This window comes from Colletotrichum karsti (genome assembly GCF_011947395.1).
Source record: "Colletotrichum karsti strain CkLH20 chromosome Unknown Scaffold66, whole genome shotgun sequence".
Taxonomy (NCBI): Eukaryota; Fungi; Ascomycota; class Sordariomycetes; order Glomerellales; family Glomerellaceae; genus Colletotrichum; species Colletotrichum karsti.
In genome coordinates this window covers 60,693-88,105 of record NW_024065966.1, presented here as the reverse complement: position 1 = coordinate 88,105, position 27,413 = coordinate 60,693, and the positions used below count along the sequence as shown (strand labels likewise).

Sequence of the window (27,413 nt, the reverse complement as noted above, 5' to 3'; positions counted from 1 at the left end):
AAGAGCCTTCTCCTCTATTATTGAGCATTGTGAGACTGCTCTTTTCTCATGTTTTGTATCGCGTGATCTGATGCTTCCGTAGGATACCGTTCTGCCTTTAGGTGGGCAGGAACTTCTGAGAATCGCTCTCCTGTTCGGCAAAGGACTGAGGGAACGCGGCGAGACCTGCAATGATGGCTGCGACCATGAAGAGAATGGAAATCACAATCCAGATCAGTCCCCAGCAGCGACTGGACCCGCCATATCTTTTGGCAAAAACCTGTTTCCTTGTCTTAGTGCTTCTGAGCCTTTTGAAGTGAAAGATGAGAAAAGAGACAAACCGAGGCGTCTGATTCGTTGACCTTGCGCAAGATAAGATCATCTGCAATATCCCAGGCGCTGTAGAGGGCGCTCATGACACCGAGGAAGAGCTGTTGTGCGTCGTTAGATCATATCAACTTTCATACCAAGTGATCAACTTACAACGACGAATCTCAAAGCCTGCGCATGAGAAATAAACCAAGCAGCAATGATCAATCCCACGGCAAGAAGGACCGTAAGGATCGTCAGCCAGTCTCTCTTACCCCACCACAGGGTCAAAAGAAAGCAGACAGCCAGGACGAATGAGGCTATCTTGCTGGCATTGATATTGAAGCCCGCGAAGATTAATAGCCCGCCGATGAGACTTGATCCTAAATATCCTGCAGGAAGCGTTACTTTCGAGAGAATATCGTGTTAGCATTGTGGACATCATCACGCATCAATTCGTGGTCGAACGAAGGAGTTGGGGGGGGGGGGGGTTGTCTCTTCACTTACTGGCCTGTTTTCCACCCTTCATCAAAGTTGCACCACCTTGTTTCTAAGTCAGTTTCCATGCATATTCTCTTTTAATTCTCAGAGAATTACCTTCGTTCGGATCCAGAGTGATGGAAACGACGCGGCCGCCGGTGCAGCACGCAGCGATGGCATGACCAAATTCGTGAAATGCAACTGTGAGCATCTTAAAAGGCCAGAGGACATTTTTGACATAAGGAACATTCCAGAGAATGGCAATGACCACAACGTAGGCTGCGATGACACCAAGGGTAACACCCTGAGTGTGGTTGACGCTCAAGTCGCGGCGAGCGAGCGCGCGGCGCGCAATCTCTGGGCCGGCAACGACTGCAGCTCTTTTCCAAGCTACATTGGCAATAGCGCCTGCATGAGCCAGCGTTTGTCGCGCCGTCGTTGGGTGAACCGGCGCCATGCTGGGTTGAGTGAGATGAAGCGAGTGTGAGAGTGGGTTTGTTGGTAGCGACAGATAAGCTCAGCTTTTGAGTGGTAAACACGAGAAACGAAGGAATCTCTCTTGCTCTTGTCAGAAACACCGAATGAGTTTTAAAAGAGTGACCGTTCGCAATACGATAGACAGGCAAAATACGTAAACAAGGTAAGGCGCTGACGCGGACGTGGGCTGGGGTGAGGCTGGGCTGCGTTCCCCGTAAATCAAGCCCCTGTTTCTCCTTTTTTTTCCTTTTGCTGGGCGACTGACTTTCCTGCACAGACGGCGCTCATTGCCTTGTGTGAGCACTGAGAAAAGGTTTCCAGGTTGGCAGATGAAAGGGGTTCCACCCGGCCCCGGTCCGGCGTTCGGCACTGGGCGCTGGGCGCAGCCACCCTGTGACATGTCCCGGCGCGTGGCTGAGGCTGCGCGCTTGGCCGGCTTACCAAGGTACCAAGGTCCGGCTGAGGATGCCGGCTATTTTTAGAACTTGGCTCAGTGTCACCAGCCACATCACACCTCAGTCACGTGAGTCACGTGATGCTGCTAATGTGGCTTGACTCAAATATTACATAAGGCAGCCCAGTGAGGTGGTTTGGAGGCCATTCCTTCCCGCCAGATCCTTCCCGCCAGGTCCTCCCCGCCCCGACAACCTTGACGATGCGGCACGGTCATGCAGTTGGCTGTTTTAGTTTCCGACGTCACCTTTCGGTTGGGCGAGCGGAGAGGTTTCACCCAACATGTTGAGGAAGGTGACCTTATTGTTGATGCACGCATTACCTCAAGCAGTACACGCGCAATGCACGAGACTCGTATGGCTGGCCATGTACCCTCAGCTGAGCCGAGGCCGTCCGTGGGTACGGGAGTGGCCTGCTACCCGTTACCCAAGCTCCTGAAGCTGTCAGCTGTCCAACCGTTCGTTCAATCTGAGCGAGTACATTTTCAGAAAAGCATCATCAAGTGAAGCAAGCGTCTTCGTTGCACACAGACGGGTTCTTGCATAGTCGTTTTCACGCGTCAATTCGTCCTCTGCTCTCGTCATGGCCGCCACGGTAGACAGTTCGACTACGCCGCTCAGTCAGCAATATGACACCCCTCTCGGCTTGGCTCACTCGACAATGCAGGCACTGAAGGACCGGATCAAACTGCATTATGATCTCGCCAGTGACTACTATCTCAGCCTTTGGTATGCCGCTTCCCTGCTCCGTAATTGCACCACGAACCTTCAGTTGCCTTTCGTACCTATGCCACCAACCGAGACGTAGCGCTCAACAAGATGAGCGAGAGAGAGTTCGTGCAGGTGCAGCTAAATCATTTATCCCCGGGAAAGTCAGCACCCCCGCACCGCAATACGTGACGCTGAATACGGACCCAATACTACGACAATGAGGAACGGCGGCAACGACGACGACAACAACAATGACAATACCAATGACAAGGACGACACCAACGACACCAATGGGCACCTAAAACACAAATAATGATCGCGATACTATAGTGTTGACTTGCCCCCGGGGTTAGCGTGATTTAGTCCGCCCCTTGACGCATCGACTCGTCCGAACAAGAAGCTCTCGCACAGTCCTGTTCTCATTCTTGTGTAGCAGGAAGCTCGTACATGGCTAACATCCAAACTCAGGGGCGAGCACATCCACCATGGATACTGGGAGAACGATTCTCAGACCAAGGAGGAAGCTCAGATCAACCTCATTCGACTCCTTCTCAAGCTTTCCAGTGTCGGAGAGAACAGCACCGTCCTCGATGTCGGCTGCGGCATCGGTGGCACCTCTCGATACCTCGCTTCGACTCTCGGCTGCTCCGTGACCGGTATCACCATTTCGACCAAGCAGGTCGAGATCGCCAACCGACTCACAAAAGCCGCAGCCGAAAAGGGCCAGGAGAATGCCGAAGTCGAGCCCGACGCCGACGGCTTCTTCGGATTGGGCAAGGGCAAGGTGCGCTTCGTAGAGCTCGATGCCGAGAAGATGGGCGACTTCTTTGCTGGCCAGGGAGGCTCCTTCGACGCGGTCTGGATCAGCGAGGCGCTGAGCCATTTCCCCAACAAAGCGCTCTTCTTCGAGAACACCTTCAAAGTCCTCAAGCCTGGCGGCAAGCTGGCGCTCGCAGACTGGTTCAAGGCTGAGGATCTGAGCGAGGCCGACTTCAACAACGACATCAAGCCAATCGAAGGTCAGTCATACCGATCGTCTCAGGATCAATCATACTGACCAGACCTCTCTAGACGGCATGCTCCTCCCTCCCATGTGCACCCAGCAAGGATACGTCGACTTGGCCAAGCAGGGCGGGCTCACCCTTCTTGCCGGACCGAAAGACATCAGCAAAGATGTGAGCAGAACTTGGTAAGACTGAACCTCAGCGTGCCTGCTTAGTAGGACTAATGACTTCTTCAGGGACATAACGTGGTCTCTGGTCCAAAACCCTTCGCTCTGGGCATTTGCCCTAAGTCAGGGTCGCGACGGCATCGCCTTCCTGCAATCCTTCCGCGCCATGAGACGGGGCTACGCAAACGGTACTTTCCAGTACGCCGTCATCTCGTTTGAGAAGCCAAACAGCGGGACTGACTGAGACCACGACCGGTCACGAGGGTTCGCCAGAGTGGACAGCATCCAGACTAAGACTAGCCAATCTGCAAGTGCATTGATGTCAATGGGTTCATCGACCTGCGGTCAACGACGTCCACGAGAATCAATCGTCAATCTTTGCCTGATTTCAGATTGTCTATCTGGAAACTTCACCACAACCATGCACCGCAAAACAATATACAGTCTTCACGTCAGGAGCCTCCCTCTGCCCTATCAAATTTCGCCATTGTGACAGAGATTCACCACGATTTACTACTCCTGTGTCTGTGAAATTCTGGAGCTTACTTGAATTGACTTTCTTTTCTCTCATCATTTGACAATTTCTATGTTCTATGTTTACCACTCATAACAGTCTCATTGTAGCGTTGATCCACCAATACGGCCATCATTCTTCTCTAGAGCCATGCCAAGATGGCTCCAGAACACGCGCCTCACGACGAGAAAGATTTCCGGTCAATGGTAGATCGCAAAAGAAAGGGCGATAATGGCACCGCTGAGCTGGTGATCAAGAGCCACCACCGACGTATCTAACCTGCGAACACGTTTGCGGCTGGCGTGTTCCCGTTGCCCATAAAATAAGTGAACTCCGTCTCACCCTCCTCGTCCGACTCTGGTTTGGAGGAGGGGTTTTTCCACTTCACAGTACCCAAGAGCTTACCATCAAACCCCTCCGAGAAATTAATGACCAATCTGCCAGTGCTCTCGTCAAACGAGAAATCTCCACCCCGTCCTTTGATCGTCTTGACCCGCAACAGGTCTCCCGCGCTCCTGATGTGTTCCTGTGCCCGAACTGGGCTTCCACAGATCATCTTTGGAAAGTTGTCAGCAATGATGGAAGCTGTGGCCGAGTGAGCGACTTACTTCGTCTGCTGCCAGTGCGAATCGCTTGACTATCATTTGATCCGAAGTGGGCGAGGCAAAATCTAGTTCCCGCAAACACTTCTGCTTATACTGGAGTGCTTTCTGCGAGAGGCGATGGTTCCAATCCGGCTTGCGCTCTGCCAGGTATCGACAGGTAATGAGGAAGATGTACGAAAGCATGGTTCTGTCTATGAACGCTGTTTGGACCCAGTACCGAGTCACGGAGCGCCAGAACGCGTCTTGGTTTGAGATGAGCATCGTCTCTGGATTCGCGGCGTAGTTCATGCTTCGTAGCACGGAGTGCTTCACAACTAAACCACAAGTCAGATGAGAAGTCGTAGAATTGCGACCGAGACTGCAACCCACAGACTCTTATCAGCTTATCCTCATTCGGAGGCAGCTGCTGCATGAAGGCGGCGATTGGGTCATATCCTCTCGGCCACAGTATGGATTGGAAGTATGACTGAGGAACAGCGCCGGTTCTCTGCACCAGGGTGGAACTTTGCTCAGGATCTTGTGGATTGCAGGTGATGGTAGGCTGCGGCTTTCGTTTTCGCCGAGGATGGTTCTTGCGAGCCACGTGGGAACGAATCTGTGTCGCGCATTCCGCTATGTCGCCGGGGTGTGAGAATGATACGAACACAAGACCGTCGCCCGCTTCTGCTGAATCCGCGGTGATATCCACTATGGGAGGCATGATGAGCTCGCAGCGACCAGAGGCTTCTTGTGGAATCAGCAGAATTTGGAGAAGGTGTTGCTGCCGAGAAGATCGAAGACTCTCTGGTTCGAGGATATTGGCTGCTGGACCGGGCAAATCCCTCGACCCGTTCGACCAAATTTCTCCGGTTGCTGTGCATCGAATGCTGCTTGTGAGTAAGGAGGACCAACCAACCAACGGGTACACCTTGTGTAACTGTCTCGATGCCAAGCTCGGTCGAGATACTCTATTGGGACAACTAGGGAGGGGGTGACTGTGCCACATGGCGGCATCTGTCCCTTATTGGTTGGTTTTGTTTGCTTCCTCTGGTGTTGGTTTGGAAATAGACCAGCTCTTAATACGATTTATCCGCTGGGAATGACCAAACTGCCACATTCAAGTTGGTTATAGTGCCAATCATTGACCGATCAAGAGTTGGGGCAAACAAGCCCCGTTCCTGTTACCGTTGTGATGACAGCTTTTGTGATTCAGATTGGTCTCATAACCACAACCTATTCATGTTTCTGGAAACACGATTCTTTCACCCGTTTTGTGTGTCATAAAGCAAACATATGCACCATCCAACTAAAGTTGTTGTTGACTCATTATCATTCTTCGACCGTCTAATGATGTTGAAGTTGCATTACAAAGAAAGCCACAAAACGTCCGCGACTCTCTAGGCCAGAAATCTAGTTGGCCTTGCCCTTCTCGGCACCGAACTGGATGCAGTACTCCTCCCACTCATCACCGCCAATGTGGCTGGCGGGAGAGTTGCAGACCTGGACGTCCTTGTCCTTGAGGCCCTGAAAGAGAATTAGCTTCTGTGTTCTCGGCTCATGGGGCATGAGTATCGACTTACGACCTCGCAATCCGGGCAAGAGTCCCACTGCTCGTTGCCGGTGTGGCGACCCTTGTAAGCCCCGCAGGCAGCTTGAGTGGCATCGGAGTTCTGAGTTGTTTGTCAGTATGCCTTCTTGTTCAGAGGAGCTGTGCCGAGTGCGTACCTTGGGGTCGTTGTCCTGAAGGCCGTTGGTGATGCACCAGGCCTGGGTGTGCAGGTTGGCGACAGCGCTGACGAGATTGGTGAGCTGAGTCCTGAAGACGTTGTAATTATTTCCCGAGACTTACCCAGTGGCGCATGCAACAGCGGCGAGGAAGATGGTAGAGAATTGCATTTTGATGGATTAAGTTGGTGGTTGAGAGACTGGGAACCTGAAGAGGCAGTGAAAGAAGGTGAGCGAGAGAATGAGTGAGTTGGTGGTATCAGTGAGTGAATGAGTGTGACTGAGTGTGACGAAAACAAGCTACTGATGTGAGGGCGAATGGCTCTATTTATCTTTGAAAGTCCACTTCCTGGAATGTGCTGTTGCCATGCTGAGCTGCCAAATCCTGGATCTCACGATGGCCCGCCACAAGTTGACGTGTCTCGCGAAATGGCGAGCATGTCAGCTCCTTGTCGTGAAGATCCTCCAAGCTGACAAGGTACTTGAATTCCATGACTGGGTATATCGGGAGCCGAGAGGCTGTAAAGAATCACAAAAGGGGCTTCGAGAAGGGATCTTTGGCCGAGTCTCAGGGTGATGTTTCCACTTCAGGAACTCGAGCATGGAGTGATGGAAGTTGCCGTTTGATAGACTCCATTATAACAGCCGCAATGCGGAGACATCCCACGTCAGTTGAACACCACACAGCAAGCCTGATCGTCCCATTTACCCATACGTTCCTGGCTGAATCGTCCGAACACCAACGATTCATGCGGCTGTCGTGCTGCGTTCCGTGCTTCCCTGGTAGTCGACAGCTCGTGGGCTACACAGCCGCGCTTCATTGCGCCAGACCAGTGTAAGGTGGATGAGTCCAGGATGTCCGGTAATGGTGGAGTGCACTGGCGATGACAACCCGGTTTCAGAGTGAAAACCAACATAGCCTTAATGCTTATTGCTTATTGACTCCGGCAAAGCTTGCCTCAATCACCCTCCATTCTTTCCAGAAGGCTTAAAAAGATAATTATGCCGCTGGGGTCTGCTTGCTCTGATAAAGCTTGAACAATATCCTCAGATTATGCTCGTCCACGATGGATCTCTTTTCTCAGCCTTAGCCCGTGGTGTTGTTCCCTTGGACGATGGAAGTGGGTCAAGACCGAGCACGATCAGATCCCACTAGCCTTCGGAAACTAATTTTAGTCTTGAAAATGCTTCGACTTGCGTCAGAATACCCGAATGCTGGGGATCGGAACTGGATCCCGCCTCCGCCGTCAGTCAGCCCCGGGACCCGGCGGGTCCGGCATCGCCGCCTAAAGGGGTCGGTCCCCGCGTCCGTGTGTTGCGGTATGTGGACCACCGGCCGGCATGTGGGAGAGGACTCCCGTAACCAACAACATCAACTCGGTAGATGCCAGCTGCGACCCGCCAGCCGAGATTACGCCATGCGAAAGGTTGCCGGTCCCGGGTTGGCATTCCCCATGACCGGCCCGATGGCGATTCAGTCTTAGAGGATCTACTGGGAGCTAATCCTCGACTTTCACATTCAAACCCAAGACTGAGCCATATCAGTTGCTCCAGATCGTGCCTAGCCAACTCGCTAGATATGATTTTAATTGCCGGCCTGTTCATGTCAATGTCGGTCTTCAGGCCTTAGTCAACCATTTCGTCCTTCTTCCATCGTTTTCGTCATTGTGTTCTGTTCGTTTAAGCAGTTCGAAACAGATGTCATTGGTTTCTTTGTCTATTACTTCCTTCATCCTTGTGAAATGTACCGCCGCGGTGCTACATCTGCTGTGCAAATGGTACCGGCACTCAAACACCCGTTGTCCATATGTACGCCATCTAACCAAGTTGTTTTATCGATTTAAAGGCCCTTTTCCCCACATACTGTTTCAAGCCCATCTGGGCTTTCTGAGGCAGCTAGACCTGCCAGCCACCAGTGTAGTCTTCTCCGGTCCTCTGTGGTTCTCCTTGCCAGCGTCTCCCCGCCGTCTATCAACACTGACCGCACCCCCATTACGTGGACGAAGAACGCGACGCATAGACGCATTGGCGCGTTGAGTGCCACTTCTAGTGATACGGGGACTATAGGTTGGCACAGGTTTTTTCTCGGTCCTGTGAAGTCGGTCGATCTTCTTCTTGCTGGCTTTGAATGGCAATAAGGCCATTTTCGCGGGGAATTGGCGATCCGAACGGAGGATACGATCCGTGGCTGCGACTTGCGGGAAAGATCTTGCTCTGGAGGGGCGAAATCTGTTATTTGGCTCGGAGCCTTTTCTGTGGATGAGGTTTTCCTCTGTCGTGGTCGGCACGGAGGCAACCGTAGAGCTTATGAGTGTGATATCGGTAGTATTTGACGGAAATCGGGGGCTACGACGATGAGAATAGGCCTGTGTCGTCGCCGTATGCCGATGGGCGTTCTCGCCGCTAGTGTCGGAAGAGACCTCCGTCGTACGCATGCTGTTGTCGGTCCCAGCACCTACATGGCCCTCGCCGGACCGCTTCGCGATCGGTATTCTCGCTACCAGTTCCTTCGCGTAGTGAAACTCGTCTTGGCGGGCGCTAATCTCGGAATTGTTCGTCATGGCAAACTCGCACGAGACTTGTTGGCTTCCGGGGTAGATGGTGACAGCGACCTCGCGTAGGTTGTTGCCGTCTTGTATGTTGACATATAGATGTACGGGGGAGTTGTTGTCGTCGTAACGCATGGTCGGAATACGGACTCGCTGATCGCCGGCCATGGCAATGACGGACAAAGACATGGTGTGATGGATATGGGTGATGCTAATTGCAATGAGTTGAGGATGACGCAGGCGGTGCTGTTATTGCGTTTTGTAGAAGTGCGAAGCTCGTGGTTGAGGTTGTTGAGCAGAAAAAAAAGTAGATGTCGGGTGGAAATTCCGCACCAAGCAGAAGGCGGTACGCTTGAAGAATAGGTAGTCAAGTCCGGTCGAGCCCGCCGGGCGCAAGAAGTCAATGAAGGGTGGTTTTTGGAGGAAGGACCGTGGCGATTTCCTTTTGGAGATGTGAAGATGAGGAGTCAAGGCTGCAGCCTGCAGGCTAAGGAGACTTTCAGTACAATGATCTGAGAGTCGTATTTTCCGCGTCGCTCGGAAAAAGATGCGCTCATGGCGGCATCAAAGAAAATTGTGTGCTAACTGGAGCCTATGATGTAGAACTTGCCTTCACTTCTGTGCGAAGAATATGATTCTCTCCTCGAAAGCCTCTTTGGCAGATGTTGCCAAGCTGTAACATTATTCCATTGCCCAAATCAATGGATATGTCGCACGAATTACCAAGAATTTGGGAATCACCACCGCATGTCCCAAAAAACATTCCTCAAGAGAAGCCCCTTTCCAACCCATGACCTGTCCGTATCCCCAAAAGAGACATCGTCATCTCTGCCGTCTGGATCCACCCGCGCCCAATTCTTGCCCCAAATCATCGTTTCCAATCCCATTAATCTGAATCATCCAAGCTGACCATACTGGTGGTGGTAGGATCGACATCGCAGCCAGCAAAAAGGTCTTCCAGCAACTCCTTGCCACGCTCAATGAGCACATCGTTCACGGGTCCGTTCCGAATGAGGAAAGTGACGGCAGCATAGTCCCTGCTTGAGGTCTCATGCTGTGACATGGCCTTCGTCGACGCAATTCTTGGAAGATTGTTCAGTCCATTTCGGCCTGTAGATCTTGTCGGGGTGCCATCGTTTAGGTGTTCGCGGAAGGTGTTCCCAATGGGGCGAGAGTTGAGTAAGCTGCGGCTGCTCCCACTGGAACGATGTCCAGAGATTGTAGATACGGTGGGTGTGTATTCGATGACGGAGTCGTCGGATGAGGGGCTCGATGTGATGTTGTTTTCGCCAGCGAAGTCGGAAACGTCGGAATCTGCATCTTGAAGTAAAGGTAAAGTTAGCGAATCCAAACCTAAGTAAAGGGATTAAAAAGAGGAGGAGAAAGTATGAGGGTATACCACTATTCTCTGGGATTTGTGACTGGGGCTTAGTAGGCACTTTCTTGCGGCAAGGAGTCCGCACTGAAGGAGGCCGGAGAGTGGCGAGGGGATGAGCCATCGAGGCTTCTCGGCGCGTGAGAATTCTCGGCCTGGCAGAGATCTTTCTGGTTGGTCGAGAAGCGGGAAAGTCCTCAGACTCGTTAACGCCGCGCTTCTGTCGACCCATCTTGTTGTCAGGTGGGAAGGTGTTGTCAACTGCAAGTTTGTGGTGTAGGTTGCTGGTCGCTGGCGAGTGTTTGGAGTGGAGGTGGCAAGACTGGAAAAGAGAGGGAAAGCCTGACGAAGACGATTGAGAAAAAGAAAAGGCGACGTGAAGATAAATTGACAAATTTTTGTCTATCTTCGGAAGGGAAGGAATGTGCGAGGAAGGAGTGGCTCTTGCCGCTTAAGTTCTCCCGCTTGCTCCTTCCTTCTTGCTGGTTCTGCCTGGCCATCGAGGAATCATGAGTTTCACGGAAGTGCGTAGTTTTGAATCTGCATTTTTCTGCCTCTTCGATGATCTCGAAGGAATATGTAGGGGATAGGTATGCTGGGAAGTAAATCTGGGATGGATTGGCCTGGAAACGGAACGCAGTATTCCTGGTAGTTACTTTTATGAAAGAAATGTTAGCAAGTGCGTCGCATGAATACAATCAGATTGTTTATAATGATTCTTTGTCAAATTTAATGGCCTTTGTCTTCCCTCGAATGAGTCCTTGCCCGTTCGGACACTTCGTCCTTGAGAATTTCGTTGCATCAGCGTCTGTTCTTTACTTCCACAACAGTTTCAACATCACCACCCTCCAATATCACCACGCCTCAGCCGATAACAAATCTGTTATTGATACTACCTCACCAGTATTCCCCCATTTTCTCCGTCAACCATTACATCATGCCATCCGAATCCGGCTCGAAACACCACTCCCCCCGTACCGCTGGACCGTCACCCGCGAGCCCCCGCCCGTTCAACTACATGTCAGATGATGAAATTGCCACAAGCGACGTCACTCTGAGCGGTAGCTCCAAGACCAGCTCTAAGCGTCGTCGTATCGGGCGGTTCACTCCGCCAAAGTCGGTTTTGGTGTACCGCGAACCACCGACTTCTCCTACCATCGACCGTCGCCGAGGAAAGCGCGCGATCAAGGTATTTTCGCATATATCTAAAGCTCTCTACCATCTATGGGTTTCTTTCATAGACAGCCTGCTGACCCTTTTCTCTAAGGTGCCGTCCAAGAATTTGACCGCGGTGAGAAAGAAGACATTGATCAAGGAGACGTTCAACAAGGAGACCTCGAATAAGGAAACCTTGACCAACAAGAGCCGACCACAGCAGTTTTTTGATAAGACGGCCCAGCCCTGGGAATACGACATCTTCGACGCAATGAATGGCCCCAGTACCCCGCCCCGCGCCGGCTTTGGTATCTCTCACAATCTTCGGAGCCCTACTCTGTCCCAGAAGTCACCGGGAACTCCTTCAGATCCCGGCTTGTCCAGCGAACGAAGTGGACACCCGAGCACCTGTATTTCCCACAACGAGCCATCTGCCTGAACCAGGGAAGGCTCCATTATCATCGGGCAATTTTTGGAGACGATCTCGGCACCACGATGCTGCGAGTGAGGAGTGAAAAGAAATGCCACTGAGGGGAATCAATTTCTGAGATGGACACTTCTGAGCCGAGAGTGGATTGATCAAATAGAAAGCTACGTACAATAAGGACTCAAATTTGCGGTTAATAAGTCCGCGTCAACAATGATGCCAAATTGCTGCCCTTGCATTAGGAATGGGTGACTTGGTTCCGCATGTAAATGGATGAGGAAGTAAACAGAATAAGCCGTATACTACGACGAAGACGACGAAGACGACGAAGATAACAACAGCAAAGACCGCAACAACAAAGAAGACAGTAAAAACGACGTCAGAGACAGGCTACAGCGACAATAACAATAAGTGGCTGTCAACATGCCAAGGGGTGGTAATGTGAGAAACATTTGAGAGACTGAGCCCTGTCTCTCGCCCTGTACCCAAAATCGCGAGACAACCCCCGCTAAAACATCCCCCGTTCTTAGCATTCGCCCTGTACTGATTCCTCTTTACAGTCTGACTGCACTGATTTCTCACCGGGCCTGGCTGAGCTTATGGCTGAGCTTTAGTCCTACCCGTGTCTCTCAATGCCACTCACACCATTCCACGCCGATCTTGGATGCCTTGATTAGTCCGTCACGAAGTTTGGGCTGAAAAGCAGTTCAAGCTGAATTTCGTCTGCCTGCCCGCTCTAAGCGAGCAAATGTTAAGAGTTATTTATGTATTGCTTTTTGAAAGCCTTAGTCGGCTTGGCAATATGTTTGTCTTACTCTCAAATCCCGGGTATTGAGGCCAGAAATATTGGTTCACATCTCTGCTCTTATGCCGAGTCCAGAAAGCCAGGCGTCTCGTTTACTGCCTTCAACCGGCCTGATTTGGGATGATTGCAGACTCGTGTCAGTACGCGGGATCTAGTTGCATATCTCCTTGTACTCAGTCACGAAGTACAGTCACGTCAGCACGAAGACCCTCCAGAGACGGAGCGAGCTCCGAAGTCCGATTGATGAGGAATCAGGACTGAGACATTGCTTGTCCAGTGGGTTCGTAAGGGCGGTCAGCGTTTTTCAACAGGGGGGGGGGGGGTCCCTTGTCAGATTTGGTTTGGCATCGGAGTACAATATGCCCCCTGAATTATTGTAGTGAAACATGAGTAAACTACCTCCAGAACAACATTCTTAACAACTGCCAACATAAGCAATTATATTGCCGTGATAGTTATTCTGACTGCAACATACGTACCGCGCTAACAATGATTCAGGGGTTGTATTGTAGTCCTTGAAGTGAGACATACAGCAGACATGACGCGTCTAGACACTTCACAACCGGAGCAGGACATCTGTCCCGTGAGAGTACCGCCTTGATGTTTGGAGGATCAGAGCCTACCAAACGGTAGACTTCGAAAGAGACGGGATGAAGTTGTCAGTGACATATCAGGGAGCAGTCGTAGGCTGAGTCCCAATGACACATGGGTTGAAAAGTCTGGAACCTCATTCATGCAGGTCTTAGAAGTCATTCGGGTTGATAGGGACTTTTGATTTTAATGTTTGGCCGTTTATGCCACGGGATTGGGACGTTCTAAGTGCGCCTGTGCCATGGCCTTGGGATCAGGGTCCGCCTTGGTCAAAGTTGTGACCGTCCCGGCGTTGTGGTCCCTTACTGGATGGTTGGCAGGGCTTGATGTTTTCTCATTTTCGTTTATGACTGTGATAATTACTGATAACTTCACTGCTAGATGAAGTATTGCCACAGTCTGTCTATGTCTGAGCAACTCCAAGTTTGCATAAGTCCCCACAAGATATGCAATGCTTGTAGGAGGACTTAAATCTTTGAAATGCCATCCATCGAATTTTCGGCCGGATAGACGAAAATCAGTAGGACCTACATGAGAAAACGTTTTCTCACGGCCACTTTGCACAGAGTCATTGCATGTCTCTCTAAGACTTGGCAAGCTCAGGAGGCTTGATGGACCAGCTGCTAGACGCGCCGGCAGGCAACGCACCCTGCTCCCTAGGCATATTGCGCTTGAATCCGTCTTCATACCGGTAAATTGCCCGCCAGTGATACCATCAGTGTAGCAGTGACATACTGTCACATCTCCAACTGGCTACCGCCGCCATAGTACTAGCAAGGAACAGCCCTGAGTCGTCTTACCTCAAAACCACTTCTTGACACCCTACATAACCTCGAGCCGCGCGGTCGGTGCTAAGAAGGGCACCAGCGACGCGGCACGCAGGATATTGTACAACCCCACTTGATGTCTCCCTCCGCGGCTTGGCTGTGTCGCCAAACAAGAAAGCTGAAGTGAGATCAAGACAATGTTTCTCCGAAAGATGATGAACTCCCCCATATCCGTCACACCTACAACCATGGGATCGACACAGAACTGGCGGAAGGCGGTGTCTTTTGGCCAACGTACACACGTTTCTCCCTTTTCACGCCCCCTGATCTCTTCTTCACCCATTTCTTGGCTCACAAGCCGGAACCACCTCCGGTCCCTTCGAGACATCCCTCCAAGTCTGATGTCCCATCATTTTGACGAGTGAGGAAACATCCTCGTGTGAGTTTGCGCCTATGCGATCATTCAGGCAGCTCATGATTGGTCACATCGAAAGGACCGGAAAGGGAGGCCAAGACAATGAGTGACTGGTATCTTTTGCACATTTATTTCGCATCTTATCTCACTGCTTCATGTTCATGTGAGGAGTTCAGGCTGGAAAGATTCCGCACCGAAACCTCGCATTCGGAAACGCCGCACTGAACGAGTCCGAATATGCTGCCAAGACGAAAGTCGAAACCATTTAATCGTGCCCGCCGGCCACCTATCTCGACTCTTGTTCACGATGAGCTCTGTACTCATACAACCACAAGGACTGCAGTTGATACCAAACTCTTTACAAGCACTCTGATCACCTTTAGCAAAGATGGCAACCACATCGATGCTCCACATCAACACCGGTCAAGTCGACAATTCCGCGGGCTCATCTTGGTGGAATACGGTCTTGACTTCAGACCAGGACCCTGATTACGACGTCTCAGAGCTGGAGATCTCGCCAGGCTTTTCTAGTCTTTCGAGTTATGAGCAAACCGCCGACGGCGCCACAGAGTACTTCCCTTACCAGGGATATGAGAACGACGAACCGACTTTGGATCTCAACATCAAACAGGCCACAAAAGCCCAGCTAGAACGGTTTCTGACAATCCATTGGGATCAGCAAGAATGGCTTCCGCTCCAATGGCAAGATTCCTCGAGCACTTGCAGGACCGTCATGGCTCAGTTGGCGCTGGCCACCAAGCTATGGATACGACACCGACCACACCTCCCCCTAATCTATCTTTGGTACCAAGACGAGGATCCAGATCGGTGTGGCGCCTTCGTCCGCGCCATCCACTACCGCCGACACGGGACAGTTCCTCTGCTCACCGTCGAAAACGCGAAGCGTGCGGTTCAGATGTTGAGGCAACAGTTTGGGCACAAGTCGAAAGTTATGCCTTCGGCAAAACGATTTCTGGATGATGCTGAGGGGTCAAGCAGCGCAGTGGTACCACAGGACGGGTTTCGAGATGTGGAAAAAGAGGGTTATGCGCCCTGGGCCGCAAGATACGCGGGACATCACCAGGACATCTCTGCATCTTGCTCCTCGAGAACGTATCCACACGCCACAGATATCTGGGTGAGCCCACAGGAGCTTGTTTCGCCAGGTGAAGGATCAAGTCGGGCGGGATACTTCGTTCGTCGGGAGGCCCATTCTTCGGGCAGTCAGCAAATGACTGAATGGCATAGATCGATAGCCAAATGAAACGGCACCATGGCTGCGGGTCTGGCTGTGTTGTATGTCCACGAGCAAGATATTTCTCCCAAGATAGACGAGAGCAATGGAGTGGGATGGCTTTGGATCTTAGATAATGCCTCAATTTCCAAGCTTTCTTGCTCATAGACCATTCTGTTCAGCTCCCATTGTCCTCAAAACTCCAATATCGTCTGCCACGGCCTCTCGCGAAAATAAACGGGATTCGGCCAACCCCTCACACTTGCCCTAAATCAAGTCCTCAATGTCTTTGCCTCCCTCCTCCATCAAGTAAACATCCTCCGAATCATGCTCCACGACGATCCGACCCTCCTTCACCTTGAGAACGTAGCGCAAGACCCGCTCGATCCACTCGCGCGCGAAGTCGGCGAACTTGACCATGTCGTTTGTGTTGATGTAGGGTCCGTCGAGAAGCTCCTGCAGAATTTGGAGGAATCCGCGATAGTTCTCCGGTGTGGTGAAGCCATTGTAGGATGTCGCGGCTTGCAGGTCATCTGCGAGGCCGGCAGCAGCAGCTCGGGGACCGTACTTGGCACGCATGCGTTGAGCCCACTCGGCGTTCTCGAGCTCTTCGAATAGCTCAACAGAGCGGCAGGATTCCTTGCGCGTGTTGATGTACGTAAGCAGCTTTTCGTCTGTGATCCAGTGGGCTCTGGGGTTGGCGCGCCATTTTTGGATGAAGCGGCGAGGGATGGTGTCCATGGTTCGGATTTCTGCCATTGTCAGAATTGAGATGTGAACGAGACTGATTTTGGTGCCGTACCTTGTGAGTTAGAGATGGGTTCGAAGTTGTAACCCAATGTGGTGGTGCTTGAGGTAGGGGGAACAAATGTGAGAAATGGCAAAATCGTGGTGTGACCTGGCGATAGTTGATGGCCGAATACGCGTGAAGTTCCTGTTGACGTTGTTGAGCTTATCGATGATGACGGAAGCCGTCTCGATCCTCGCTTCGGTAGTTCCGTCTCTTTCTAAGGTAGATATTTCCAGGTTATCGATAGCATCACCTCTAGGGTTATCTTTGCGGTTTGCGTGGGTTCCGTTTCCTTCTCATACAGTGGTTACTCTTTCTTCATTTTGGGAAACGGTGACAGCTTCCTGTTTGGCGACGCGTAGCTTCCATTGGGACAAAGACGGAAGTTTCTAGATACCGTAACATGTCGTACCTTCCTGAAATTTCATGTCTTTCCTTGTGCCTGAATCAAGTTTCTGCCTGGTTCCTACCGCCTACCTGCCTGTTTGAAGTTTCTCGTTCGTACCTTTCCGTTACTTCTCTCCTCTGCCATAAGGTACCTTCCAGCCTCTTCCTCGACACTGTCGCTCACGCCTGACACCTTTTAAGGAGAGGGCGGCTTCGATTCCTTCATCTTCTTTTTATTCTTGTCCCAAGCTTGCTCACGCAAATCCTCTCCTTTCTCTCTCTCTCTCTCTCTCTCTCTCTCTCGTCACATTCGTTCCCTTAGATCGCTGATTCAACAACACCCATCACTGCAATGCCCGTTGTCACAGTTGTTTTCGGCACTCGCCGTCGACTGATCGAGCTTCCTAACTCGTACAACTTGCTGATTCGCAAAATCAATGAAGACTTCGGTCTTGACAAAGTCGACTTCGTCATCCACTTGACCACTCCCTTCGATACTGAGGAAGTCGAGCTCGATCCCACGGCCTACAGCGCTGTTTCCGACAAATGCGTCCTTCGTCTCCAAAAGACTGACGCAGAGGAAGCAGAAGCAGAGTGTGCTGAGCCGAAGAGAAAACGCATCCGACGAATCCCGATCTCGCAGATGGAGCCACCTATCCACGTGCGCATCAAAACATGTGAGATCTTCAGCCTGAAGCTGAATCGCTGATTGCTGTGCTAATAACCCTCTGTAGTGACAGGAAAGATCATTCAGCTTCGGATTTCGCCTTCAATGACGATCTTGGACCTCAAGAAGATGTATGAGGACGAAGAAGGAACTCCACCTGATCAACAGCGTCTTATATTTGCAGCCAAGCAGCTATGTGATGACAAAACCTTGCGTGACTACGCGATTTGTGACTACAGTACCATGCACGTGTTACTCAGACTCACAGGTGGCAAGCCAGCCATCTACCTCATGTCACCCACTCCTCTCGACTCAGTCTCCGTCTACGTTACTCTCTCAGATCACTGGAAGTTCACCACTCTGTGGCCTCTTACAGAACCTTCCGTCACCGACCAGACGTCTCGTGTCAGCTGGGACGTCTCCACCCGCCCTGACGGCACTCTGGAGTCTCTAGCAACCGACGTGGAGTGCAGCTATCTCTTCTGGGAGGCCGAGGCGGAGGCTGACACCAAAGCCAGCGACGTCAAGGTGTCACCATCCGACGCGTACCCGTTCAACCCCCAGCGACCTCGGCTCCATCGCACGGGCGTCGACGCGCTCATTCTATCCTTTGACGACTTCATGCCATACCTCTACGGGGTCCTTGAGTCCCTGACGTTGACGACAGCGATGCGCACCTGCCCTGGTGGGTGTGGTCGACTTGGGCCCCGCCCTTGGTAAGGGACCTAGGTATTCTGGGACACCAATTGGCGATTCAACCGCGGACTGTCTCGTCCAGTTCAGATGCTGTTGGTGTAGGTAACGAAACTGTACAGGGAGGGGACGGTGTCGTGGTTTGATGTATTTGTGAAATCACACGAGTGGGATACTTGCGTACATGTTAAACAATCAAGTGGTTTATGCATCTCCGGGCGTACCACAGTAGGTACTTCGTAGACGGGTTCGACTCCGGCTCTGTCGCCGCCAATCAGGAACCGGCGGGGATAAAATGATGCCAAGGTCCGCAGCGAAGAGAGCCCTGTTAGGCATGGAGGTTTTCGCCAGGGTCTTCGGGGTCCTGGGGCACGTCGGGCCCGGTCTGTTGGTGCCCTGAGCTGGGTTCGTAGGTACACCTACTGTACGCACTACGCCTGCTGTACCCGTGTACCCATGTACCTGGGGAGGTAAGGTACCTACAGGTTCGTACTTGCGATTTTCAGGGTCTCGAGGCAGGCCGCCAGCTTTTTCCCACGTTCCACGTTCCCATCCGTTCTCTCTCTCTTGCTCGATCTCAAGCCTTTCTTTCGATCCTTGCGCCCTTTCCTTCCCCAGTTAATCGCCTTTTCAAACATCGACTTTAGAATTCCCTTTCCCATCCCGCACGCTTTTTCTCCATCTCGATTCAGGAAGCAGATTTCAAGACAGTATTAGCTGTCTGCCGTCCGTCTCCACCAGTGGCAGTGGCACTCATACAACCAGGAACCTACCATGACTGGCACGGACTCTGTCCGGAGTGAATTCCGAACCTTACCAACACCACTGCAGCTGCAGCCAGACAACAACGTTGAAGCCTACGATCCTGCCTCTTTGTCGACTTCAGGTTACGACCAAAATACCAATCCTCAAAATGAGCCATCTCGATCATCACCGCTGCGGATGCTGAAGGAGGTAGACACTTTCCAACGGGTATGTTTTCAAATCCTCTTTTCCGATTTTCCTTTTTTTCCCCCTCATTTTTTCTCACCGAGTTGTCAAATCTTTTGAGTTTCGAGTTGCATCAGTCCAGTAACAATAAGATCCGAAGCTAACCCGCCTTCTACACGAATAGATAAACGATGCAGCCAGGGAACTCCAGCGCCTATCTCAAAACTCCGGCGGCGATCTCGGCGCGCATGACGCCCGTTTCCCTCTTGACCGGAGTTCAGCCACCAGAGACGAATTGCTCTTGACGATGCGCCGGCTGTCGGCGGACATTGCTCGCGACATTGGCAAGTTCTCTCACCTTGAGGAACCCACGAGGCACTTCGGCGGGAAACACAGGGGGCAGTCTTCCTACGCTTTGCCCAACACCACCAAGACGGCGAAACAGAACAACAAGAGGAGAAAGTACGAGCCCTGCTGCTCCATGTGCAGTTGCATAGACACGCCGAAATGGCGGATGGGTCCAGAAGGACTCGCGACGCTTTGCAACGTCTGCGGCCTGCTCTACGCAAAACGGCAGCCGAAGCCGCAAGTTGTCTTTGAGCGTCGCTCCATTGCCAGCAGTTGATTGCTGAGCGCCGCTTCAGGGTTTTTGGCGTTGAGGCTTGGGATGGGAGGGTTTCGTATTGCTGTTTGTGTTGTTATGACGGACAATAGGGTATCGTATTTAAAGCGGTGTTTGGGCCTACACGATATCCAACATAGTACATGAAATGAATTCACTTGAGCCTGTTGTCATTACTCGGGTGGTTCCAAGATAGATGCCCGCTTTTCGGTGATAATTGCCGTCATCCCAGGACGTCATCCTGGTCAACTGCTGCTGGTGGGAGGCCGGCGTCTTATCAGAAGGCCACCACCCAGGGAGGCGTTCGTCCTCAAGACAAGGCGCAAATACCGGCAGACCGGGCACGGCAGCAAGAGCACATGCATGATGCGGAACAGCTCCGTGGCCGTTGAGAGGCACGTCGTTGTGGACACCAGCCACACGGGCTGCAGGCATTTTAGGATGGCCATGGCCGGCCGGCTCTGCTGATTTATAGATCGGACTGGGAGGAGCGAATCGACTCTGGCAATCGGGAGGACGCGGTCGAACACCTGCCGGGGTGACGGACCAGTGACCACGGTGTAAGCGTAGTGAGTGGCAAGGTATTAGTGGTTACATTGGGTAGCGATGGATGGGTTTTCTGGCTGTGGCCGCAGCAAACATGGATATTCATTTCTGATATTCATTTCTCGGTATTCAACTCGTCGAGAACCAGAACCAGAACATGAGATGAATCAAGGAAAGGTGACGAAGGAAAGCATCTTCCATCCTGTTTTCAGGCTTTTCCCCCCTCTCTTGTCTGACGATGGTCATATTGACGTATGACTTTGGAAATGTGCTCTCTCTGCATGTGTCATAAGACGGTCATTTCTCGTCATTTCTCTTGAGGCAGACAGACAGACAGTGGGTAAGTCACTCTGCGATTAGCGGCCAGCCAACAGTAGTAACCTGGAAGGAAGCAGGCAAATACCGGACCCCGCGTTATCCGTTTAGAGAGAAGAACTTCGCGCCGGTCTTGGCAGGGGACCAGGGGTCCAGGGGGTGTCTATTCCCCGCCTTGCAGTTAAGCACTTTAATTATCATATACGCTTCTTCACTCACTGATGCAAAGCAGCTTGAGAGGTCTTCACATGCATGTCGAGAAACAGTGTTCTTGCTTCGTATATAACAAAGTGAAAAATGTTGACAGGCTTGAGTGGTACTTGTGAAATGTGCACAAGCATGCACCGGTAATTTGAATCTGCATCTAATGCAATACAGATGGCAGGGCAGATTGGCCTGTCGGGGTCCAGGCCCGGATCCACAAAAGCTAAGTGATATGACGCCTTGCTTCTTACGGTACCTTGTAGCCGCATGGGAGAAGCACGGACTCTGATTGTTTCGGACCAAACACTGTGAGACGACACTGTAGCAAAGATGGCGTTTTGCTGGTGCAAGGCTTTACTATTTAGATACTCATTAGGTGCAAGGCGTCGGCGTGTCGGATGTCTAGGCTTTTCAGGCTGGCTGGAAAGCAAGCACCTTCTCACTTTCTGCATGTTGCGAGTTGCTTCGACTCGGACGGGATGCCATTGCTGCTAGAAGTCCATCACCCCACGCTAAGACTTTCGCACTGTCCACTTCAGCCATTCACAGGCCGTAGTCCCCCGCAAGACTCATCCGTTGGGGATCTGAGGTACCTAGATACCTAGGTAGTAGTGGAGGGCGGCAGAAGTACGTACCGCGAATAAGTGAACCAACCACCTTAGGTAAGGCCCTCGCCGCACAGGTTCAAGGCCGACGGCAGCTACTACCTACCTTGCTACCTTAGCTTTCGCGGCTGCAGTAGGTACCGCCTGTCTCTCTGGCTGGACCGCGCCGTCTTTTTCTTCGTTAACAAGGCTGGACGGCACAGAAAATATGAGAAAAAGGAAAGTTGCCACTAGATCCAAGCGAGCGTCGGGACACAGCGGCTGAGGGGTTCTAGGTCGCATCGTTTGGGGTGTCTCATTCGTGCGGCGATTCCTCCGCCCTACCTTACCTTACCTAAACACGAGCCTTCGTTTCTGAGGTGCCATTTCACGTCGGGTCCTTTCTTTGTCCTCTTCCATTGCAAGCCGCTCTGCAAGCCACTCGCCCCTCGCTGCTGCTGCTGCTGCCTCTTCCCGTCTCATTCTCGACCTGGGTTCCTATCGTCCACCCTGTCCGCCTCACCCTCGCCTTACCGATCTAACTTACCGACGACCTACACACCTTTCGCCTCGACCTCGTCCTCAGTCCTCAATCATCAACCACCAAATTATTACTCAAACTCCCGTCTCATCCGGATGGAGCGCCGCCATCACTAGCTGTCGTTCATCACCTGCGTCGCGGGTACCGGTGGGGTGCAGATACCTTGAGGTGAGTGATTGCCCATTTGATGTACGAATATGGTCATCTACAGCTACCACCACTACTACTACCGGCCTGGCATTGCTATCGTCGGCTCATTTCTCTGTCTCTTTCTGGCTCCCTCTTGTTGCCCTCCTCAATCTCATTGCATTCGTCCCCTTCCAGTTTCTGCCATCGCAACCCCCCACCCTCCCTCAGGTCAGGTCTCACTCAGCCTTTACGGACATGTGTGCTACGCGCTCTTCCGACGAAAAGTGGCCGGAGACGGGCCCAGGCGTGGACCGTTGGGAAAAAGATTGCCACATCTAATTACGGATACCTCCCTCCTTACCTTATCACAAGCCTCAGTCCGGCCCTGAACGTCTTGTCCAACCCCGGTGGCGCATAACCTACCTTACCTTACCATGGACTTCCGATGTGGACGCGTTGCCAGCGCAGCTTGCCCTTTCATTCGTGTCGCTTGAAACTCTCGAGACTGACCCGCCCCAAGGTGAACATTCTGGTTTAAGGCTAGCTGCTCTGAGATCTTCACTTCGCCTTCGATTGACGGAAGGGAAGGCCGCCCATCTTGCCTCACACCTTCGCCTTCTGTCTCGGAAAAGTTACCACTCCACGCTCATGGACAGTTTCCCGGCCCGTCAACCCGTCTCGGAGAGTCGCCGTGAACGGGAAACTTTCAGGTTCGTCTGTCACTCCTCCGCTCACTCAGACCTGCCCCCGGCCTGGCCTGTCGACGCCGATACCGATGCCGATGCCGATGCCGATGCCCGTTGCCCGTTGCCCGTTGCCCAGAGATACCGTCCCGTCAACTCGGTCCGCGGTGATATCACGCTCTAGACTGACCGCTCATCAGATATGATCCCGCTCTGATTGCGCAGTCTATCCGCAACGATGCTGGCGGCCTCATCCCCTCGTCGGAGCTGCGGTCCTCCCCGGATCCCATCCTGACGGCACTTGCTGAGCTCGGCGTCTTGCGTCTTCAAGGCACCCGTGCTTTGATCTCTCTCTTTGACAGGAACTACCAGTATATCGTCGCCGAGGCTACCCCCTCTCTCCGTCTGACCCCGAATGCGAAAGTTGATCATGTCGGTACCGGAGAGCATCTCCTGTTCTGCGGCACCGCCGTCCCACGGAAAGAAGGCCTCTGCGAGCTCGCTCTTGGCATTCCTCTGTACCCTTCAGCAGAGAGTTCTTCGGATGGTGCCCAACCCCCCGTGACAATCATTTCCGACATCCCAATAGATCCGAGGTCTTCAAAACGAGCCTGTAGCCGTCTTGTGCCCCAGAATCGCTTCTACGCAGGCGTCCCAATACGTTCGCAAAAGGGTATCGATATTGGCACCTTTTGCGTTTTCGACAGCAAGCCCCGCCCGGGTCTGGACGAAACTTCGATGCATTTCATTCGCGACATCTCTAGCGCCATCATGGACCATCTCGAATCCAGGCGGAGGAACGATAGCCACCGTCGCGCAGATAGGATGGTGCGGGGAGTCGGCAGTTTTGTTGAGGGAAAAACCACCCTGTCCGGTCGGACAGTAACCGAAAACCCCGAGTCTTTCGTCGACGACGTCTCGCGAGAGGGCGGTCTGAATAGAACCCAGCAACATCTGCAGCAAGAATCCGATAACCGACGCGCTGAAGAGCAGGCCGATTACCTATCACCATCAGCACAGCCACCCTCTACAAACGGGACAACCAAGTCTCGACCATCACTACGGCCAGGCCCCAGCCCGTTGACTGTGCCTGGTACACCCACAAAGTCCCTTCGATCCGTGTCCGGTCTCGCCCATACACATCCACACGAGCCTAAGATCCGACACATCTTTTCAAAGGCCGCCAATGTCGTCCGAGAAGCCATTGAGGTCGAGAGCGTGCTCTTTCTGGATGCTGCCATCGTTTCATTCGGGGGTTTGGCGAGATCGACGCCGCGTCATCCGAAATCGCCCAGGTCTAGCAAGTCATCGGCGTCCTCTTCATCCAGTGACGAAACGGAGAACTTTTCAAAACAATGCAACGGCGCCCTTGAACATGGAGATGAGGAGGAAAGTTGTCGAATCCTCGGCTTCTCGAGCTCGTCGGATTCAAGCATTGACGGGGATTTACCTTCTCGAGCATTTTCGGACGTATCGGACAGATTCCTCAACAAGCTTTTGCAACGTTATCCGCAAGGGAAGATCTTCAGCATTGACGAGAACGGCGAGATTCAGTCCAGCGATACCTCAGGCGATGAAACTGCTACGGTTTCTCCCGAATCGGAACAAGACAACAAGACAATACTGGTCCCCGACCAAACAAAGGATGCCCTACTACCTCGCAAACGGCCCCGGAATAGATTCTCTCGACAAAATGAAGGCAAAGGCATTGCGGCAATCTTCCCCGGGGCTCGGAGCGTGGCCTTGATCCCCCTATGGGACGTCAACAAACAGCGTTGGTACGCTGGCGGATTCGTCTGTACAAAGAATCCGACTCGGACCTTCACCGTTGAAGACGAGCTTAGCTATCTTCGAGCTTTCGGTACCGTCATCATGTCTGAAGTTGATCGCGTTAGTGCTTTACTGGTGGAACAGTCCAAAACGGATCTCCTCAATTCGATATCCCACGAATTACGTTCTCCGTTACACGGCATCATACTGGGGGCCGAGTTACTATACGACACTTCTTTGGATGCGTTCCAAGGTGAGACCTTGGTCTCCATTGAAAACTGCGGCCGGACGCTCTTGGAAACCATCGACCATCTTCTAGACTGGAGCAAGATCAACAACTTCATTGCAGCACCGACGAAAAAGCACAGTGTTCCCGATAGTGTCACCGTCAGGGGTACGAGGAGTCACAGTGAACGCGGCAGAGCGGGAAGACGGGGCTCTGGTCATAAACTCAGTATCGAAGCGGGAATGATGAGCATCATGTCCGACGTTGAACTTGACGTGCTGGCTGAGGAGGTCGTCGAGAGCGTCTGTGCTGGATTCAGCTACCAGCGTCTGTCCATTGCCCATCTGGTCAACGACAGGTCGGGAGACCACACAGATACTGCCGACGCGATCCAAGCAATCCGACGACTTGATAGCATGCAAGCCGTGGAGCACAACGCCGTCCGAACCAGTAAGAACGGGAACTTGCTCATGTTCCTTGGGGATGTTCCCGTAACATTCGACATCAGTCCAGCTATTTCCTGGGCGTTTCACACCCAGCCGGGCGCAATCCGTCGCATAATCATGAACCTGCTCGGTAATGCGCTCAAGTTTACCAGCAAAGGATTCATCAATGTCAGCATACTTCGAATCCCGCCGGAATCGACAGATGGGGGGCAGCCCACCATCAAATCTGGAGTAAAGATCATCATCGCAGACACAGGACGTGGTATCAGCGAGGACTATCTTCACAACCATCTGTTCACACCCTTTTCGCAGGAAGACAGTCTGTCGGCTGGAACAGGCTTGGGCCTGAGCTTGGTACATCAGATCGTCTCCAAGCTGGATGGGTCTATTCAAGTCTGGAGCAAGGTCAATCACGGAACGAGGGTCACGGTGGTTCTTCCCCTAACATACTCAGCTACGCCGTCCCCGACTGGCGATCCAGGCTCCGCAGGCTTTGACGAATTCGAATCCCTCGTCAGTGAGTTGAAGGGTCTTCGGGTCCGGCTCCACGGGCTACCCACCGAACAAGCCGTGCGTGAGAAAGTGGACGACGATCTTACCAAGGGGACCTTGAGCGAAGGAGCGCTCATCGCCAACATCTGCATGGATTGGTTACAAATGCACGTCGTCGAAGCCTCCAGCGATGAGCCAGTTCTCGCGGATTTGGTCCTATCAACCGAAGCCTCTGTAGACGAGCTGTTGCACGAGCATCGCCACGGCCGCGTGTCCATGCCTGTAGTGGTCATCTGTCGCAATGCCCTCATCGCGCGTCGACTAGCGACGACTCCGAGATTTTCGAATAAAAACGCTAGCTTCGATTTCATTTCACAGCCGTAAGTACCATCGAACATATACCAGGATGCTTGCTAACGCGCGGTCTAGTGTTGGTCCAAGAAAATTAGCCAAGGTTCTTCTGATGAGCTTCCGGCGATGGATCAAATTGCAATCCTCGGGCATTCCCACTCCGAGTCAACTATCGCTAGACAACATCGCAACGCCTATTGTTGACGTTCCCCAGCAAATAAATTCGCTACCAACGGGAGCGCAGGCGCGCAGCTCTGGCGAAGTCGTGGACTCTGTGTCGGATCTGAACCCCGAAGAGCGGAAGATATTAGAAGAGCGACAGGAGGTGACTCGGGCGTTGGAGGATGAGCGGGCAAATGGCCAACAGTCCGAAGACTCTTCAAAGGAGACAAAGAAGGAAGAATGTGTCCTCCCGGAACGACCCAAGAATAACTCACCTATGACGTCGAGGCAGATGCAATCCTTCGATCAACCGTCCAAACAGCATCGAGGGGGCGGGCCCAAGTTCCTCCTCGTGGACGACAACCCGATCAATATCAACATTCTGGCCTCGTACATGAGGAAATTCGGTCACAGATTCGAAACGGCAACGAATGGGCAAGAAGCATTGGACAGGTTCGAAGCCGCGGCTGGTCAGCCTGCGGACCAGTTCCGACTCATATTGATGGATATATCCATGCCGGTGATGGATGGCTTTGAATCGACACGTCGGATCCGGGCCATCGAGAGGAAACTGAAGTTATCGCGTTGTAACATCTTCGCGCTGACGGGTCTCGCTTCGACCAGTGCTCAGCAGGAAGCGTTCGCCAGCGGCATAGACCTGTTTTTGACGAAGCCCGTGAAACTCAAAGAGTTGAGTAAGATACTGGAAAACAGGGGCATCTTATAAGTGTGCTTGATCCAGCGGTAGTCGACAAGAGGGCATGCATTTTGTAAGCTAGGAAAGGATGTTCTCGTCAGCCTTATGGATTATGATTAATGAAACAGGAGGGTAACAGCTCATGATACCAAGAAGCCAAATGGATAGCCCCCGGAACCATGACTTCGCTCTTGACAAATGGTTGCAAAGCAGCGCTCTCGACACAGACGCACAATGTCCAGGACAGGAGAAGTCTCAAAGGCAGAGAATTCCCATGAGGCTATATTCGCGATCACGAATTACCAATCGGCGCCGGAACATCACGCAGCAAGTCAATTCCTAGCTCAATTGCAGGCAAGAACCTCACTCAAAACCCGGATGCAGGTGGACTCGGAAGAGCCGTTGATTACAAGCGAAATTAGTTGTGGACCCGACACCGCGCTCAGGGGCAGACGTGC

At 52.3% G+C, this 27,413-nt stretch overlaps 9 protein-coding genes across 9 annotated transcripts; 4 read left to right on the top strand and 5 right to left on the bottom strand.

The window, feature by feature from the left end:
• Positions 1–97: 97 nt before the first annotated feature.
• Positions 98–1,225, bottom strand: CkaCkLH20_12843 (uncharacterized protein; the record flags this gene model as incomplete). Its single annotated transcript, XM_038895555.1, has 5 exons — positions 98–259; positions 321–410; positions 463–695; positions 796–831; positions 886–1,225. 5 exons carry the CDS (start codon positions 1,223–1,225, stop codon positions 98–100), a joined length of 861 nt encoding a protein of 286 aa, XP_038739117.1.
• A 1,055-nt stretch (positions 1,226–2,280) lies between these two features.
• CkaCkLH20_12842 (gamma-tocopherol methyltransferase) lies at positions 2,281–3,823 on the top strand (the record flags this gene model as incomplete). The annotated part of the gene is made up of 4 exons (XM_038895554.1): positions 2,281–2,426; positions 2,877–3,427; positions 3,480–3,597; positions 3,649–3,823. The coding sequence occupies 4 exons, from the start codon at positions 2,281–2,283 to the stop codon at positions 3,821–3,823; spliced, it is 990 nt and encodes a 329-aa protein (XP_038739116.1).
• Positions 3,824–4,367: 544 nt separating this feature from the next.
• Positions 4,368–5,398, bottom strand: CkaCkLH20_12841 (uncharacterized protein; the record flags this gene model as incomplete). The annotated part of the gene is made up of 3 exons (XM_038895553.1): positions 4,368–4,649; positions 4,702–5,012; positions 5,068–5,398. 3 exons carry the CDS (start codon positions 5,396–5,398, stop codon positions 4,368–4,370), a joined length of 924 nt encoding a protein of 307 aa, XP_038739115.1.
• Positions 5,399–6,087: 689 nt separating this feature from the next.
• Positions 6,088–6,573, bottom strand: CkaCkLH20_12840 (uncharacterized protein; the record flags this gene model as incomplete). Its single annotated transcript, XM_038895552.1, has 4 exons — positions 6,088–6,201; positions 6,258–6,347; positions 6,403–6,469; positions 6,527–6,573. The coding sequence occupies 4 exons, from the start codon at positions 6,571–6,573 to the stop codon at positions 6,088–6,090; spliced, it is 318 nt and encodes a 105-aa protein (XP_038739114.1).
• A 2,175-nt stretch (positions 6,574–8,748) lies between these two features.
• Positions 8,749–9,140, bottom strand: CkaCkLH20_12839 (uncharacterized protein; the record flags this gene model as incomplete). The annotated part of the gene is made up of 2 exons (XM_038895551.1): positions 8,749–8,805; positions 8,862–9,140. The coding sequence occupies 2 exons, from the start codon at positions 9,138–9,140 to the stop codon at positions 8,749–8,751; spliced, it is 336 nt and encodes a 111-aa protein (XP_038739113.1).
• A 2,123-nt stretch (positions 9,141–11,263) lies between these two features.
• CkaCkLH20_12838 (uncharacterized protein) lies at positions 11,264–11,920 on the top strand (the record flags this gene model as incomplete). Its single annotated transcript, XM_038895550.1, has 2 exons — positions 11,264–11,515; positions 11,594–11,920. The coding sequence occupies 2 exons, from the start codon at positions 11,264–11,266 to the stop codon at positions 11,918–11,920; spliced, it is 579 nt and encodes a 192-aa protein (XP_038739112.1).
• Positions 11,921–14,874: 2,954 nt separating this feature from the next.
• Positions 14,875–15,750, top strand: CkaCkLH20_12837 (uncharacterized protein; the record flags this gene model as incomplete). The annotated part of the gene is made up of 1 exon (XM_038895549.1): positions 14,875–15,750. The coding sequence occupies one exon, from the start codon at positions 14,875–14,877 to the stop codon at positions 15,748–15,750; it is 876 nt and encodes a 291-aa protein (XP_038739111.1).
• A 237-nt stretch (positions 15,751–15,987) lies between these two features.
• CkaCkLH20_12836 (uncharacterized protein) lies at positions 15,988–16,479 on the bottom strand (the record flags this gene model as incomplete). The annotated part of the gene is made up of 1 exon (XM_038895548.1): positions 15,988–16,479. The coding sequence occupies one exon, from the start codon at positions 16,477–16,479 to the stop codon at positions 15,988–15,990; it is 492 nt and encodes a 163-aa protein (XP_038739110.1).
• A 770-nt stretch (positions 16,480–17,249) lies between these two features.
• On the top strand, positions 17,250–26,985 carry CkaCkLH20_12835 (histidine kinase-like protein; the record flags this gene model as incomplete). The annotated part of the gene is made up of 5 exons (XM_038895547.1): positions 17,250–17,574; positions 17,632–17,778; positions 17,833–18,253; positions 23,012–26,125; positions 26,175–26,985. 5 exons carry the CDS (start codon positions 17,250–17,252, stop codon positions 26,983–26,985), a joined length of 4,818 nt encoding a protein of 1,605 aa, XP_038739109.1.
• Positions 26,986–27,413: the final 428 nt, after the last annotated feature.